The 17,720-nt window shown below is 41.1% G+C and overlaps 1 protein-coding gene across 1 annotated transcript in view; it reads left to right on the forward strand.

Annotated features, from left to right (window-relative positions):
* Positions 1-532: 532 nt before the first annotated feature.
* The window catches only part of Tmem135 (transmembrane protein 135), a 233,508-nt gene continuing 216,320 nt past the window's right edge, over positions 533-17,720 (forward strand). The window contains exon 1 of the mRNA XM_052714210.1: positions 533-571. Within this exon, the coding sequence (XP_052570170.1) occupies positions 548-571 (24 nt within the window). The 5' untranslated portion in view covers positions 533-547. The remainder of the gene's footprint in view (positions 572-17,720) is intronic.

The following is a 17,720-nucleotide window of genomic DNA, read 5'->3' on the forward strand; positions in this document are numbered from 1 at the left end:
GACTCATAATATGAAGGCATTATTAGGAGGTGGGAAAGGCAGGAAGTGGGGGTACTTGGAGGCATTAAGCTACTAAAGAGTTTGTTTTTAAGGCTATATTTTGTCTGGCCCTTTTCCAGCGTGTATCTCTCCCCCTCCCTGATTCCCATCTGCCATGAGGTAAGAATCTCTGCTGCCACATGTTCTTTCCACCATGATGCTCTGCCCAAGAATGTGGAGACCAGACTACGAAACTTCAAGCCAGAATTAACCATTCCCCCTTTAGTTGCTTATAACAGGCATTCTGTCCCAGGGATGATAAAAGAGGAGTCAGTAACACTGGATAGCTAATTACACAATTTGATACAAGAAAACAAATACTTTTAAAATGTGATGGAAATTTTATTGTGAATTTTAATTCTATAAATAAATATTTTTAGCTTGAAGTGAAGAGAAAGCAAAATCGTGACTTTTTTTTTTTTCTGTTTTACCTTTGTCATAGTGGCTGCACTTTAAAGGACCCAGCTACTGAGGCTGCAGCCTGGGGGGAGTTCTGTTCCTCCAGACAATGGCTCTGTTGCTGTTGCTAAAGGTAGATTTAACTAAGTCTTTATTGTTCTAATAAAACTTGGATTCAAAGGCTAGGGTGAAATTCTGTGAACTCAGAGAGTTAGGGTAGCAACTGGCTAACTTTCTCTCTTACCTGGTGTTCCCAGAAAACTCTTATCTTTTACACTGCCCCCAACTAAAAAAACCCATGCTAGGCTCCTCCCTGCTACTTCCTGTCAACTAGTTGCTAACCCTGCCTCTCTGAGCCCAGGTTAATTTTATTTAATTGATGCAAATGTAACACATCTTTATATAGTTAAACAAAAGCAGCATAAACAGATGTAACACATCTTTGCATAGTTATCCCTTTTTATCTAAAAGAAAAGTTTTAACTTTAACATAGTAAAACTATATACAATAAGAACTGTTAGCAAGCCGGGCAGTGGTGGTGCACACCTTTAATCCCAGCACTTGGGAGGCAGAGGCAGGTGGATCTCTGTGAGTTCGAGTCCAGTCTGGGCTACAGAGTGAGTTCCAGGAAAGGTGCAAAGCTACACAGAGAAACCCTGTCTCAAAAAAAAATGTTAGCAAGTAAGAATTGCATTTACAATATCCAGTCCCTCTGCATTTTGAAAATTTGGAGAAATCTCTATTAACTAACCTATCTTGATGAGTCCAAAGCTCTGTACTTAATTTACTTTCTATGAAAACTATCTAGTATTCAGAAACTCCATCAAAGACCCAAGAAGGATATAATATTACCTGAGTAAGCAGGAAGTGTAGAGCAAGCAACTTATAAAATTATAGAAATGACAGAGATATCTGGCTGCCTGGACAGTTACACAAGGTTCCTCTGCAACATTTATTTGATCATCCTTATTTGTCCTGCAGGACTAGAATATCTGGCAGACTTTTCTGTGAAGCAGGAATTTTGAAGGACTGTCCAACCTTGTCTTAGCAAAGTTCAGCAGTCATTTTACTTTGTGTCCTACATGTCCAGTTTGGATGGTATACCTTCAGCAGTTGAAGCAGTTTCTTGCGAAAATGGCTAATTTGTGAAAGCAAACTCCATATGGAGGTTCTTTGATGCCTATCGTCCTTTTATGAAGTAGATTGGTGCTGCCAGGAGCAGACATGTCTCACTGTCATGAAAAACCCTATGTTAACAAAACATTTTAAATGCCACATTTTGTAGGTCTTTGAAGTGTTTGAAGACCGTCTATCTATTTAAAATGTATCTCTGTATGACCTTGAAAACATGCCTAACATAATAACTACAAGTTTGATTGTTGTAGATACTAACTACTAACCTGTGTTTAATTATGCTAAGTGGTTTATAATAATAGCTTTCAAGGAATAGAACTTCATCTTACATTTTTGTTTTTGTTTTTTTTTTTTTTTCGAGACAGGGGTTCTCTGTGTAGCTTTGCGCCTCTCCTGGAACTCACTTGGTAGCCCAGGCTGGCCTCGAACTCACAGAGATCCGCCTGGCTCTGCCTCCCGAGTGCTGGGATTAAAGGCGTGCGTGCGCCGCCGCCGCCGCCGCCGCCGCCGCCGCCGCCGCCGCCGCCGCCGCCGCCGCCGCCACCACCACCACCGCCACCACCACCGCCAGGCTCATCTTACATTTTTAAATGAACTGCATAGGAACAATAAACTTAAACAAGAATAGAAACATAAATACAGTATGTTGTAACAAAAACAACCTTAAATTTGTATCAATATACACAAATCCCTTAAACAAGAGAAGAAACACACACACATATTATGTTATAACAAAAATAACCTTAAATTTGCATCAATATATAAACTTCCATACCAATGTAAAATATTCGAGATTAATAGTTGCCTTTTAGTTTAAAGTAGATTCAATAATCTACCCTTTTATCCTATCGTTCCTATATCTCCATATTTCTTTTCAGAAAAAGATCCTTGAATCTAACTTCCCTTGCTTAGTTTCTTCCCTTACAATGACCAACAACAATTTTTTATTAAATTTTTTATTCATTTTACATACCAATCACAGATCCCCCTCTTCCCTCCTCCTGCCCATCCAGCATTCTCCCCTCCCCACAACCCACCACTGAGTCACTTCTACAAGAAGGTAAGGCCTCCCATGCGGAGTCAGCAGAGCCTGGTACATTCAGTAGAGGCCGGTCCAAGCCCCTCCCCCTGCATCAAGACTGTGCAAGGTGTCCCACCATAGGTAGCGGGTTCCAAAAAGCCAGGGATGGATCCTGATCCTACTGCCAGGGGGCCCCTTAAGCAGATCAAGCTACACAACTGTCTTGCTTATGCAGAGGGCCTAGTCCAGTCCTGTGGAGGCTCCACAGGTGTTGGTCTAAATTTCATGAGTTCCTACTAGTTTGGTTTGATTGTCTCTGTAGGTTTCCCCATCATGATCTTGATGACCCTTGCTCATAGAATCCCTCTTTTCTCTCTCCAACTGGACTCCTGGAGCTTGGCCTGGTGTTTGGCTATGGATCTCTGCATCTACTTCTATCAGTTACTGGAGAAAGGCTCTATGATGACAATTAGGGCATTTGTAGCTGGAGAATTTCTCTCCAGCTCCCACCAAACCCTGGCAGTCCTGCAGCCCACTTATAAAATAATCACTCAGAAGCTTAAATTATTTAAACTGTTTGGCCTAATGGCTCAGGCTTCTAGCTATCTAGTTCTTACATCTTAAATTAACCCATTTCTATTAATCTATACTTTGCCACCTGACTCGTGGCTTACTGGTACTTTACATCCTGCTCCTCATCATGGCGGCTGGCAGCATCTCCTGACTCAGCCTTCCTGTTCCTAGAATTCTCCTCTCTGTTAGTTCCGCCTATACTTCCTGCCTGGCTACTGGCCAATTAGTGTTTTGTTTATCAATAAATCATAGCAACATATATTCACAACATACAGGACATCCCACAGCACTTCCCTTTTCTGTTTTTTCAAAAAGGAAGATTTTAACTTTAACATAGTAAAATTACATATAACAAAACAGTTATCTAGCAAGAATTACAGTTACAATATCTAGTCTATTTGTATTTGGCAAAATTAAAGAAGATATCCTATCTATCTTATATTTGTGAGTCTAAGGTTTCATATCTAACTTATCTCTTATCATAACTAAGGAAATTATAACTATCTAGTCTTCAACTACATCAAAGACCTCAGAAGGATATAATATTACCTAAGAAACAGGAGAAGGACACAAGCAACTTTTGGGAGTTTTGGGAGAGTAGACAGATATAACTGACAGCCTGGACAGTCACCTAATGTTCCTTTGTAAAGTTGGGGCATCTGTCTTCAGCCCACAGGCCTAGTGTCTCTCAGTCATTTCTCAGTGTCCTATAGAATGTCTGACAGTTTACTCTGAGAAGCAGGAACCTTGAGGACCATTTTGCCAAGCAAAGTTCAGTGGTCACCTTCCTATGGGTCCTGCATGTCCAGTTGATCAAGCAGTCCAGGCAAGAACAGTTTCTTGCCCAAATGGCTATTTTTGCCAAGAAGAAGATAAACTCCATACAGAGTGTCTTCGATGCCCATCCTCCTCTCTGAAGTAAATCGGTGCTGCCAGGAGCAGACATGTCTCACTGTCCAGAAAGTCTAAATTTTTAAAACGTTTTAAATGCCATATTCTGTAGGTCTTTGAAGTGTTTGAAGATTACCTATCTATCTGAAATATATCTATGTATACCTAGAAAACTTAACTAAGATGGCTACAAGTATGATTATCATAGATGACTAATTATTAATCTATTTCTTAATTATCCATTACAATTTAAAATGAGCTGTACAAACATAATACCTTAAACAAGAGTAGAAATATACACACAATTTAATATAACTTTAAATTGGTATCAATAAACTAAAATCTATAGCAATGTAAAACATTTCAAACAAGTTGTTGCTCTTTAAAAGTAGGTTCATTAATCTATCCTTTTATCCTATCATATCTATACTATCCCCCTTTTTTTCTTTAGAAAGAGACTGCATTTATAATCAACCTGTTTTAAATAAAAATATTGGTTTTTCTCTGTCCCCACACCAGAGGGCTCCTCTGATATAGGACACATCAACCTTTTTTTTTTTTTTTTTTTTTTTTTTTTTAGGAATACGCCTGGGTTCAGAGGAGTGAGCCAATTCCATCTCCAAAGCCAGCTTGGTATATTTGGGAATTTGGGTGTAGTTTCTCTTACTACTTCATGCTGGATGGGGATGCTGTATCTTACGGGGACACAAAGAAAATTTTAGGATTATGGAGTAGTCCATGAGGGTGTATTGTCTGAGCCAGTTGCCTTGAAACTACTCTGAATGTTGGATCGTCTGGGCCAGGGTGTCATCAGAGACCTTTCAGGGGGTCTTGGTTGGTCAAACCTGATAGTGGGTCTACGCTTTTATTAAAGCAGCGTGTAGCCCAGAAACCTCTTTTTTTTTTTTTTTTTTTTTTTAATTAGCAAAGGCTAAATCCACCACACAGCAGCAGTGTAATGTGTGGCTTGGAGATGTCTCATTCCCCTCATACTGCTGGTCAAGTGCCCACGCCAGGAACCCGCCATATTAGCTCAAATCTGCAGGCTGCTGCTAACTTGAGAGAGACAACTAGGAAGCTGTTTTTAGCTCCGTTTTATAATCTTGCTTTTCAGGTTTTAGGTGGAAACTCTTGCCAACCTGTTGGGTACCATTTGTAGCTAGAGAGTTTCTCTCCACCTCCCACCAAGCCCCAGCAGTCCCGCATGATGTAGCACAAATCTTGAAAGGTCTTATTAATAAAATCAAACCTGGGGCCAGGTATTGATGTGAATGCTGAAAGATCAGAGAGACAGAACCAGCCACAGCTACCTCACCTTGCCAGTTCCTCAGCTGATCCTGTTTCCTCAGACTGGAAGCTTCTGAGTCCTCATCCAAATGGATCTCAGCTGAACTGCTGCTCAAAAGCCTGAAAGCTTAACCAGGCTCTAGTTCCTCGTCCTCATGCCTTAAATACCTTCCTGCTTTCTGGGATTAAAGGCATGTGTCACTAAGCCTGGCTGTTTCCAGTGTGGACTTGAACTCACAGAGATCCAGATGGATTTCTGCCTCTGGAATGCTAGAATTAAAGGCATAGGTGCCACCATTTTCTGGCCTCTATATCTAGTGGCTGTTCTGTTCTCTGACCCCAGATAAGTTTATTAGGATGCACAATATTTTGGGGAACACAATATCACCACAGGTATTTGTCGATCTTATTACTGGGGTAAACAAGTTCAGGCACCTTCTCTGCTATTGCTAGTAGTCTAAGCTGGGGTCATCCTTGTGGATTCCTGGGAACTTCCCTAGTGCCTGGTTTCTCCCTATCCCCATGAGGTCTCCCTCTATCATGGTATCTCTTTCATTGCTGTCCCACTCCATCCCTGTTCCAGCTCTGTTGGTCCCTGGCCCCTCTTCCTTGGGGAGCTGTAGCCTTGCTTGCTGACCTCGATCAGATGTCCTCCCTATGCTAATTCCCTGCCGGTTTCATTCCTCCTAAACAGCTTACCGAAGGTTCCTTGTCTGCATATCCTGCACATTGGTGTAATGCTAAAGTGTAAAACATCTGTAGCGAACTTCTGCCCTCCTAGGTTCTTCCACTGTGCTGTAAGTCTGTATTTAAGGCCTCCTCCCTCCTTCAAGAAAGGGCATTCTACTGAGATGAATGACCCGCTGCCTTGTCTCTCTTTTTAATCCTCAGCCCCTTGCTTGGACATGGTGAACAGGTAGTAACTCGGGCGTTGCTACACAGCTCAACCATCCCATTCCCTTATGTGCCCATCCCCCATCCCCTACCCTCCATTGCCCACCCCTCATCCCCATTACTCTTGGAGATCTCATCTATTTCCCCTTCCCAGGGTGATCCATGCATCCCTCTTTGGGTCCTCCTTGTTAGCTAGCTTCTCTGGAGCTATGAGTTATAGTCTGGTTATCCTTTACATCTAGTATCAACTTATGAGTGAGTACATACCATGTTTGTCCTTCTAAGTCTGAGTTACCTCACTCAGGATGATATTTTCTAGTTCCATTCATTTGCCTGCAAATTTCATGATATCATTGTTTTTCTCTGCTGAGTAGTACTCCATTGTGTATATGTACCACATTTTCTTAATCCATTCTTCAGTTGAGGGGCATCTAGGTTGTTTCCAGGTTCTGGCTATTACAAATAGTGCTGCTATGAACATAGTTGAACAACTCTCCTTGTGGTATGATTGAGCATTCCTTGGGTATATGCCCAAGAGTGGTATAGCTGGGTCTTGAGGAAGATTGATTACCAATTTTCTGAGAAACCTCCATACTGATTTCCAAAGTGGCTGTATAAGTTTGCACTCCCACCAAAAGTGTAGGAGTGTTCCCCTTGCTCCACATCCTCTCCAACATAAGCTATTATCAGTGTTTTTGATCTTAGTCATTCTGACAGGTGTAAGATGGTATCTCAGAGTAGTTTTGATTTGCATTTCCCTGATGACTAAGCATGTTGAGAAATTCCTTAAATGTCTTTTGGTCATTTGAGATTTTTCCATTGAGAATTCTGTTTAGCTCTGTAGACCATTTTTTAATTGGATTGTTTGGTATTTTGATGTCTAGTTTCTTGAATTCTTTGTATATTTTGGAGATCAGCTCTCTGTCAGAGGTAGTGAAGATCTCTTCCCATTCTGTAGGCTGTTGTTTTGTCTTATTTAGTGTGTCCTTTGCCTTACAGAAGCTTCTCAGTTTCAGGAGGTCCCATTTATTAGTAGTTGCTCTCAGTGTCTGTGCTACTGGTGTTATATTTAAGAAGTAGTCTCCTGTGCCGATGTGCTCAAGACTACTTCCTACTTTCTCTTCTGTTAGGTTCAGTGTAACTGGTTTTATATTGAGGTCTTTGATCCATTTGGACTTGAGTTTTGTTGCATGGTGATAGATATGGATCTATTTGCAATCTTCATGTTGACATCCAATGATGCCAGCACCATTTGTTGAAGATGCTTTCTATTTTCCATTGTACAGTTTTGGCTTCGTTATCAAAAATCAAATGTTCATAGGTGTGTGGGTTAACATCAGGGTCTTCAACTTGATTCCATTGGTCCACATGTCAGCTTTTATGCCAATACCAGGCTGTTTTTATTACTATAGCTTTATAGTAGAGCTTGAGGTCAGGGATGGTGATGCCTCCAGAGGTGGCTTTATTGTACAGCATTGTTTAATTATCCTAGGTTTTTTGTTTTTCCATATGAAGTTGAGTATTGTTCTTTTGAAGTCTGCGAAGAATTATGTTGGGATTTTGATGGGGATTGCACTGAATCTGTAGATTGCTTTTGGTAAGATTGCCATTTTCACTATGTTAATCCTACCTATCTATGAGCATGGAAGATCTTTCCATTTTAGGATATCTTCTTCAATTTCTTTCTTCAGAGCCTTAAAGTTCTCCAACAACAATTTGTAACCCTCCCTGCCAATGATGACAACCATCCATAACCCATTGAATGACCCAAAACTCCCCACCCCACCTCTTGGGAACGTGGGCATCATGTTCTTTAAATTACTTCCTGTTGTCTGGGGGTGACAGTATATTTAGGGGACCCTGAGAAAATTGAGATAATGGTCATTTTTGTCCAGTCTCTGTATAATGGGAAAATGCAAGGCTTATCTGAAGTCCTGGCTAGAGTAGTTTATAAGGCTGGATCATCTTAGCTAAGAGCTTTGAAGTTGTCCTGAGTAGTTTGTAGTTCAAAACTGATCTTTGGGTGGTATTTGTCAGCTTAATGGCATTTTCACAATCCAGGTGGGGCCTCATCATCTTTTTAAAGACATCAAAGGTCATTGTTAGGAATGGTTACAGTTCACTGAAGGAAACTTAAACATTGTAAATGTCATATGCAGCATATCTTGGAGAGGTTAAAGGATCACAATCTATTAAGTATATCCAGGATACACAAACTTAATTCCTAGTTACCTGCTTCAAACTCTAATTCAAAATCACATAGAAGAAGCTAGATGACTCTTATTTCTAGAATTAGTATGACCATTAGTATCACAACAGGAAGTATATATAAAATCTTATAATTTTAGAGCTAATATTTTTTATCTTAGAGATTAGTGACAAGATGACAATAGAATAGTCTCTAATTTTGATTTTCTTCTGTCCCATACCAGGTGGTTCTTGTGATATGAGATAGATATTTTGGGTTTACAAGTATTCTTGAGTTTAGAGAGGGAGAGAGCTACACTCCAACTCCAAAGCTTGCTTTGATTTTTAACTGAATTGGGACTACAAAAAGACCATTTATCTTTTATCTCTGTAAAGAGCAACAGAAACAACTATTTGGGAAATTTTATCCTGTTGGAAATGTGCTATACCATTAGACCAATTTTACTCTTTTTCTTCAGACAGTTTTCTTAGTATAATTCATCCTTCTTCAGCTGTCTCATTTATTCAGTGATCTTCAGACTCCTTAATTGGATGCTTTACTTCTTTTGGAAAGACAAAACAAAACCTTACCCCAACTCTAAATTTGGGGGGTTCCTTTTCTGTCAGGTTATATCTTTGTTAAGACAATGTTTTGTGGCAAAAGAAAAAGCATTATCTTTTACTAATAAAAAATATTTATTTATTTATTTTACATCTTATCAAATGAAAGGCATTTGTTAGTCTTATAGAAGACTCTCTTGTTTGAATCTAATATTTATCAATCTTGGTGGTACCCCTAGCTTTTCTTCTGTGAAAACAAAAGCAAAACCTCTTCCTCAGTATAACACATATCCTGGTTTTCATTGAGGTTAACACATCTTTAAAATATATAGGCTGATTTAATTCAGCCGTTTTTTTCTATTATTCAATGTCTCTCCACAGCTGTTGTTCCTTTTTCATTAGTACTTAAAAAACTTAAAGTCAATAAAGCAGTGTAATCTATCTTTGGGGGTCTTCATTATCCCTTTCTGTTTATTAAGCATATCTTTTAAAATGTGATTAGATCTTTCTATAACTGCTTTTCTTGTAGGACTATGTGGAATACCTCTAATATGCTTTATGCTCTAATATGCAAAAAAACTGTTTCATTTTACTAGAGACATTTGCTGGAGCACTGTCAGTCTTAATTTTTACAGGTATCCTCATAATGGCCATGACTTCTAATAAATGTGTAATTACAAAATCAGCCTCTTCAGAACTCAAAGCAGTTGCCCATTGAAATCCTGAATATGTATCTATGGTATGGTACACATGTTTTAATTTTATACACTCTGCAAAATGAAACACATCCATTTGCCAAATTTTATTTCTTTGAGTATATTTCAGGTTACTTCCCGTAGGTAATGGAGTTTGATTATACAAAGAACAAGCAGGATATTTCCTTATAATTTCCTTAGCTTGTTGCCAAGTGATAGAAAAATCTTTCTTCAAACTGTTGCTGTTAACATGGTGTTTCGTATGAATTTCTGAAGCTTCTAGCACATTTCCTACCAATAGCTAATCAATTTCATTATTACCTTGTACTGTAGGTCCTGGTAGACCTGTATGGGATGGGATATGTGTTATATAAAGGGATGATTTCTATTTCTGATTATTTGTTGTAGCTGAATAAATAACAAAGTTATTGCAAGGTAATACTGATGTGGAGCAGCCTGACCTGCCTGTGCTTGTTTCTAGTCACAATGGAATGCTGATTTGTACCAAGAAAGTAAGAGAAGCAAAGATGAATTAGTAGATCTTGCCTTTGATGAACTTATAGTCAGAGAAAAGTTGATTAGAAATATAAAGCTATTTGAGGGTAATCAACTTGTATTATAGATAATGATATTCATATATCCTGAAAGCACAATCACGTAGCTTAAATAGATGAAAAAATAATCAGCTGATATCATTATCCAGCTGTGCTACAAGTTTCTTGGTTGCTGTTTGTTGCTGTTTACAGCAGAGATAAGCACTATAGGCTTCACAAATCTTTCTGTGTCACCGGAGGATGAAGCGAGAGTATGTTTTATTCTCCTTGAAATTAGCTTGTGGACAAGTCACTAGATTCTGGAAATGGGATGTAAGCAGACATACCATTAAACCAATTCAAGGCACAGAGCACAAAAATCCAGAAGAATGAACAGTATCTACCAAAGTTACACATATAGCTTTTACCATAACCAGCAAATTCATAGTGCTAGGTGTATGCCCAAGAGAAAGAAAAGCATGCTCCTACAGAATGACAGACAAAAGCACATCCAGGTCTCGAGATGTTGCTCAGTTGGAGTGCTTGCATGAAGTCTTGGGTTCCATCCTTAGTACCACATAACTATGTATAATCCCAACAGTGGGGAGATGAGGCAGGGGGATCAGAAGTGTAAGGTCATTCTGAGTTACTCAGAAAGTTTGAGGGCAGCTAGTGCTTCGTGAGACTATCCTAAAACAAACAAAAGAACAGCCACTGCTGATTTATTCATAAGAGCTCCAAAAGTCCCAGAAGGTACAAACTGTTGCTGATACACACATTAACATTTTACACAGCAATAAGAATGAGTGAACTCTAGCAACACATAGTAACATGCACTAAATTTGGGGAAAAAAAGATCCAGGCACACAAAATTTCAATTTATGCTTCTAATAATACAAAATTTTAGGAAGAGGCAAAGAATTTAGAATAGCAGTTATCTCTTTTTGTAGGTGTATTTATTGAAAAGGGACACAGGAGGAATTTCTCTGTGGATGGAAGCATTCTTTTTTATTAATCTGCCTGGAGTCTCAGGAGTGAAGGACCAGTGAAAGACCTACCAAGCTTTCCTCTTCCATTTTATGCATTCTATTATGTATGACATCTGAAAATTATGCACACACACATAATACAAGCAGAAAAAAAAGAATGAAATGAAATAAAATAAAAGAGACCAAATTACAGCTTAATTAACACGGAAGCTAATTACTACTTAGAAGAAGGTTGCCTCGAACTGGCCAGACTGGCTCAGACTTTACAGAAACACAACGAGATCCTCGCTTATTTTAAGCTCTCTGAGATTTACGTTGCATTTGTTATTTAAGCACAGCCTAACCTCGCTTGACTAATACAGCATTATCACCTATAAAGTAAGTACTCTGGCCAGAAACCTGGCTTTGACAGCACAACAAGGGAGATCTTATCTCTCACAAGCGACGTGACACACAACAAGCTTATAAATGAATGCCCAAACCCCAATGCCAACTGGCATTCAGCAAAACAAGGACAAACACAAACCCACCCCTCACACAAACTAGGATGTATGGTACCATCTTACCTGGTGTCTCACCAGAGACAGAGCTACACAAGAAGCCAGACCAGTAAGTTCATTTGGTGCACCCGTTGTCAGAAGAAGATGAGGCTGCTATGTCAAATGTTTAGTGACATCCATTCAGGAAGGCCTATGGGTCATTTTTGTAGTGGAGAGAGGTTTGTTGGCGAGTCCAGAACACCTGGAGGCTGAGGACAATTACTCTAAACACGTGCTTCAGTTGTCTCGGTGGCTCCTCCTTTTTGACTCTAATTCTATACTACCACTTTTAGAAATGTCCCCGAGTTACTCTGGCTCCTCAGATATTGCTGGCCTCTGATGCATTCCGTCCACACGTCTCCTCTTGTCTGCTTTATACTCATTTTGTAGTTTTCCTCTCAAAGAATAGTCACACCTCATGAAAGTAATATAGATACTGGGCATGCTATAAAAAGTACAACTAAATACTGTCAGGCTGTTTGAGAGTACGTTTGGCAGTTCTTGAAGGCTAGCTGTGAAGAAATTAGCAGAGGCTGGGGAAAAAGGAATCCTGGTCCCACAGTAAAGTTTGGCAACATTGTTGCCTGTTCAAATGTGGAGTATTTCCAGCTAGAATGTTGAAAGTATCAACTGGTTTTAAAATGCCGTACATGTTCAGACAGGAAGTGAAGAGGTACAAAGGAGCTTCTCAACATTTTTAAGAATTTGAAGCAAATATCAAGAATCTAAGCACTTTCATTTAAAAAACAAAACAAGAAAACATCCGTTTTTCATTCCACGCCTCTCTAGATGGTAAATGGTTCTGAAATCAAAGCGTTCTTTAAGGAGAAGTTCAAGTCCAGGTACAGCTGTATGGATCTTCGGATTCTTTGTTAAGACTGTGGGAGTTTGGAGGGTTTTTTTTTCTTCCTGTGTCAAGGCTGGACAAAGGGGCTTCCAAGCCTATGAAAGGCATTTCCCTTCTAACTCTCAGTCCAAGATAGAAGTGTCTGTTTCAGGGACTTTAGGGTGTGGCTTTTTTATTTTTATTTTTATTTATTTTTTTGCCATAGAAGGAGCTTCCACATTTTAGAGACTTGCATTGGCAGAATCACTTGCAGCTTGATCTGAAAAAGAATACATCTCTCTCTACATCAGCTTTTAGTGTTTCTATGGAAAATGTATATTTAATCTTTCAAGCTTTTTAAGATTGTCTCTTGTAGGGCAGGCTGGTTTGGAATTTCTTATATAGCCAGGGGAGGATGATCTGCCCTTGAGTTTCTGGTCCTCATATACCCACCTCTTGAACATTGGGATTACAGGTGCACACTACCACACCCAGTTTGTGTGACACTGGGGATTGAACCCAAGGCCTCCCGCATGATCAGCTTCCGATATTAACATCTTAAAAGTAAAAAATGTTACTATTAAATAAATTGATGGAGGGTGTGAAGTTATGTTGAAACAAATACTGTGCTATATGTAACTCTTTTGAAAATTTTGCTTATTGTCAACAAAGTATAGGTGGATATTGCATATTGTAGTAATAAAGAAGTACTGGGGTCTGCTTAGTGAAAGTCATGTTTTATATCATTCTTGTGTCTGAATACATGTCTATAATGGCTTTACAGATCTGAACAATTCCTCATTGTTAAATACGTGCTCTACACAAGATCTTAAGGACACCCCCATTCTTTTCAACTGATACCCACAAAGGTAGAATATTGCAAGAACAATCATTTTTCAACTCACATCTTCAAGTTTCTGAATCCCACTCAAATTGTCAGATCACTCCCTTTTCCCCATTTACTGTGCATCCTCTTTGAAGAAATTCTGGTTCACCTTGGTGATGAGGCTCAAGGCTTGAGTTGGCCCCTTCCTTTCTTCTTTCCTCCTTCCTTCCTTCCTTCCTCCCTCCCTCCCTTCCTCCCTCCCTCCCTCCCTCCCTCCCTCCCTCCCTCCCTCCCTCCCGCCCTCCCTTCCCGTTTCCATTTCCTCCTTCCCTCTCTTTCTTTGGAAAAGAAACAATGAGGGCCCAAGGGAGTATCCAGTCAGACATTGTCATAATCCAGCTGGAAATAACAAATGATCCCTGCAGGAGGAATGTTCACGTTGACCTTAATGGCAGCATGATGAGAAGCCTGCTTTGAAAACCACTGTGATACTATATATCAGTGGTTCTCAATCTGTGGGTCATGACCCCTGGGGCGTGTTAAATGACTCTTTCACAAGGGTTGCCTAAGACCATGGGAAAACACAGATATTCACACTTATGAAGTAGCAACAAAAATAATTTTATGGTTGGGGGGGTCACCACAACATGAGGAACTGTATTAAGCAAAGGGTTGAAGCATTAGGGAGGTTGAGAACCACTGTTATATATAGTCTTTGAGTCTACGAATTAAAAATGTAAACTAATGCATTCAGATTTTATTTTTTATTATAAACCAGAGACCCTGTCTTGGTCAATGTTCTATTTCTGTGAAGAGGCAGCATGACCCAGGCAACTAGTATAAGAGAAGGCATTTAATTGGGGGCTTGCTTACAGTTTGGGAGGTTTAGTACATTATCCTCATGGCAGGAAACATGGCGCATGCAGGAAGATGCTGGAGCAGTAGCTGAGAGCTACATCCTAATCCTTAGGCAGAGTAAGAGATTCTGGGCTTGGTATGGGCTTTTGAAACCTCAAAGCCCACCCCGAGTGACACACTTCCTCCAATAAGGTCACACCTCTTAATCTTTTGAATCCTTTCAAATAGTGCTACTCCCTGGTGACCAAGCATTCAAACATATGAGCCTCTGGGGGCCATTCTTACTCAAACCACTGCAGAACCCTCTTCCGCAGACTTTCTAATGCCTTCCTATTCTAGAGTCCCGATAGCAGCACTAGACACGAGAACCCTTCCTTTCCTGTAGTCCTATGAGCTTGCCCAGCAGTAGATGGCCAATACAAAACAAACTCAATGGTCTTTTTGGAAATGTTTTGACTCATAATGCTTTGTTTGAGCATTTTTTTAACCTTCCTTGTCCTTTGATTATTTATTATGTTTTCTGATTTTATGCTTAATGGCTTTATGTGTATGTGTCTGTGTGTGTGAATGTTTCTCATGCTTTTTCATTGCTTGTTTTTTTTTCCATTTGTCTGCTTTGTTTATTTTATTTATTTGTCTTTTTCTTTCTAAGACAGAGAGAAAGAAGGCATGGAGTTGGATGGGTTGAGAGACTGAGAGGATCTTGGGGGACCTGAAGGGGGGGAACCTGAAGTTCAGAATATACTGTATGAAAAATTATTTTCAGTAAAAAAAAATTAAGTACTGTGCATTAGAATATGGTAGTTTGTTATTTTTAAACATAATTTCTTTATTGGTTCTTTTTTGGGAGTTTCACGTCATGTACCCCGATTCCTCTTATTGCCCAGGCCTTCCAAATCCTCCCTTCACTGTTCCAGCGCCCTCCCACAAAAGAAAATTAAAGAGAAATTAAAACTAAACCAAACCAAACAAACCGAAAAACCTCACTTTGCTCCCCTGTCTTTCCCCCTATCCAACACCTCCTCATTTGTCTTAGAGGCATAGGGAGCCATGGTGTGTCACGCAGTATACTGTTTGTCCTTTCGGCTTTACTTGCAAATGTTCACTGCAGTGAGTCACTGGTCTGGCTCAAGGCCTCTGGTTTCTGGTACACCTTCATCACTGGGCCCTCTCTGAAACTCCTCTTGGATATCCTGTGGCTGCTCCAAGTCATGAAGATTCTGTGGGTACTGTTCTGCAGGATCAGTAAACCTTAAAGATGGGGTAGATGTTAGGGTGGCCCAACCAAAGGCCCTGGATGTGAGCCTGGGTGGTAGGTGTGCTGGTCCTTCTGGGCTGCTGGGGCTGCCCCCTCAGGTGTGGGGACAGAGCGAGATCGCCTATGCCCATGCTATCAGGGCCAGTTCTCCACACCTGTGGTGAGGGGTGGGGCCGTCTCTCCTGAGTGCAGGGGGTAGCTCTCCCATGCTTGGGTCATTGCAGCCCACTCTCCTGTGAGGGGCAGGGCCAACTCTCTTGCTGCAGTGTCCAGCGAGGGGCAGGGCCAGCTTTTCCAGGGCCAGTGAAGGACAGGGTTGGCTCAGCCTGACCCTCGGATTTCATCATGCATGGTTCTTATGGCCCCCTGTGGTAACACATGCCACAGACATCAACACAGATTCCAGCTGCAATAGAACCATGGACCCAGACATGGCCCTTGGCAGCAGCTTGGGCCTGGCCATCACCATGGCCCCTATGGCAGCTCAGGCCACTCAGATCAATATGGCCCAAGTGATAGCATGGCCCTTGGACAACAATACGGTCTCAGGTGGCTGAGCAGACCCCAGGCATCTGCATGGCCCTTGGTGATAACAGGAGCTAAGGTTGTCATCTCAGACCCTGGCTGCTGTAGGAACACGGACCCAGACAAGGCCCTAGGCAGCAGCTCAGGCACGGATGATACCATGGCCCCAGGTGGCAGCACAGGACACTCAGATCAGCATGGCTGTGGTGACAGCATGTCCCTTGGACACCAACAAGGCCACAGGTTGTGACACTGTGATTATTTTGTTCCCATTCTAGTATTCTATATTGGACATGTTGAGTGGGGATGATAGCTTGAACAGCAGATCGTCAGGAAGATCTTGGACTTTGAACAGGATGTGATGACAATTGAGTACTTTCAGTTGTCTCTCTTGGGATGTACATTCATGTGTGGGAAGAATGATGAGTCTGGATGTTTGGGTAGCCAAACAGTTGTGCAGTGATACAACCATCAGATGTTAGCTGCCATTTGCCCAAGCTAACGTCACATTACACAAATGTTAGTGGACTCATTTGCACCAGCCTACTGCAAAGTTTCTTTTTCTTTTCCTTTTTGAAAAAGACAAAGTCTCATGATGCAGGCCTAGGCTGGCCTCAAATTCACTCTGCAGCTTAGGCTGGCCTTGAACTCCAGACCCTCCTGCTTAGCCTCCTAAGTGCTAGGATTATAGGTGTGTCCTGCCAGGCACAACCTAAGAAGAAGTTTGGTGTCTTTCCCCCTTTCTCTGCCTTTTCGGCTAGCGTGTGGGTGCCATGTTGTCCGAGTGGTCATTTTATAATCAGTGCAGCAATCACAGGTGACAGCTGGCAGGGTACCCTGAGAAGAATGTGATGTTATATAATATATAACATATATAATATATATGGTCAGGCATTCTTCCGACAGCTCACACCTACCTTATCTATTTATTGTCTAAAATCTAGAATACTAGTTTCACAACAGCAGGAACACATCTTTTCCACATCTGTCTCTCCAGGGCTTCAAACAGGGCTTGGAAAATCGTATTAGTTTAGTAAATATTGTAGAAGGAACTGGATGATGGTGAGAGACTGATCTAAAGGTAATGAATTTTTGCTTAAAAAAGTACAGAATTTACAAGTCCAAAGAAAGTAGGCTATTACACACAAGGAGACGGACACTAAAGGGCCATATGGCAGGTGGTTTGCCATGGCAATCAATCTTAGATAAAGCTCTCAGGCCAGGCAGGAGTCTGATCCACACCATTGCTGCCTCTGCTGTGTTCCCTACCTGGGTGATGAGCACCTACCTGTCAAGGACCCTGTTGGTAGGACTGCTTAGTCATTAGGGTCTGGCCAAGCCTGACTACTGCCTTTTTGTATATGGTATGTATTTGAACACAGCCAAATGAGCATTATCAAGGCTTCCCAGGCACATCAGCGCTTAGGAGGTTGAGCAACTAGCAAGAACATTGAGGTTCTGTTGCAACCACAGGCAGCCTTAGGTGAACACCTGGCAGAGCTGGCACAGCTGTGGAGCAAGCTTCCCCAGGCTGGTCCAATGGCGGACCTTTCTCCTCCAGCTCCCAGCAAAGGTATCAGATCCTTCTGTTCCACTACCCTCTGCCTTACTTGGCCGAGCTTTGAAAGGACGCAGGCTGAGCTATGTAGCCTGACCCAAGCGGGACCCACAGTCGCTCTCCTCTG

Source organism: Peromyscus californicus, unplaced genomic scaffold (genome assembly GCF_007827085.1).
Source record: "Peromyscus californicus insignis strain IS unplaced genomic scaffold, ASM782708v3 Scaffold_4__1_contigs__length_199733344, whole genome shotgun sequence".
Lineage (NCBI taxonomy): Eukaryota > Metazoa > Chordata > Mammalia > Rodentia > Cricetidae > Peromyscus > Peromyscus californicus.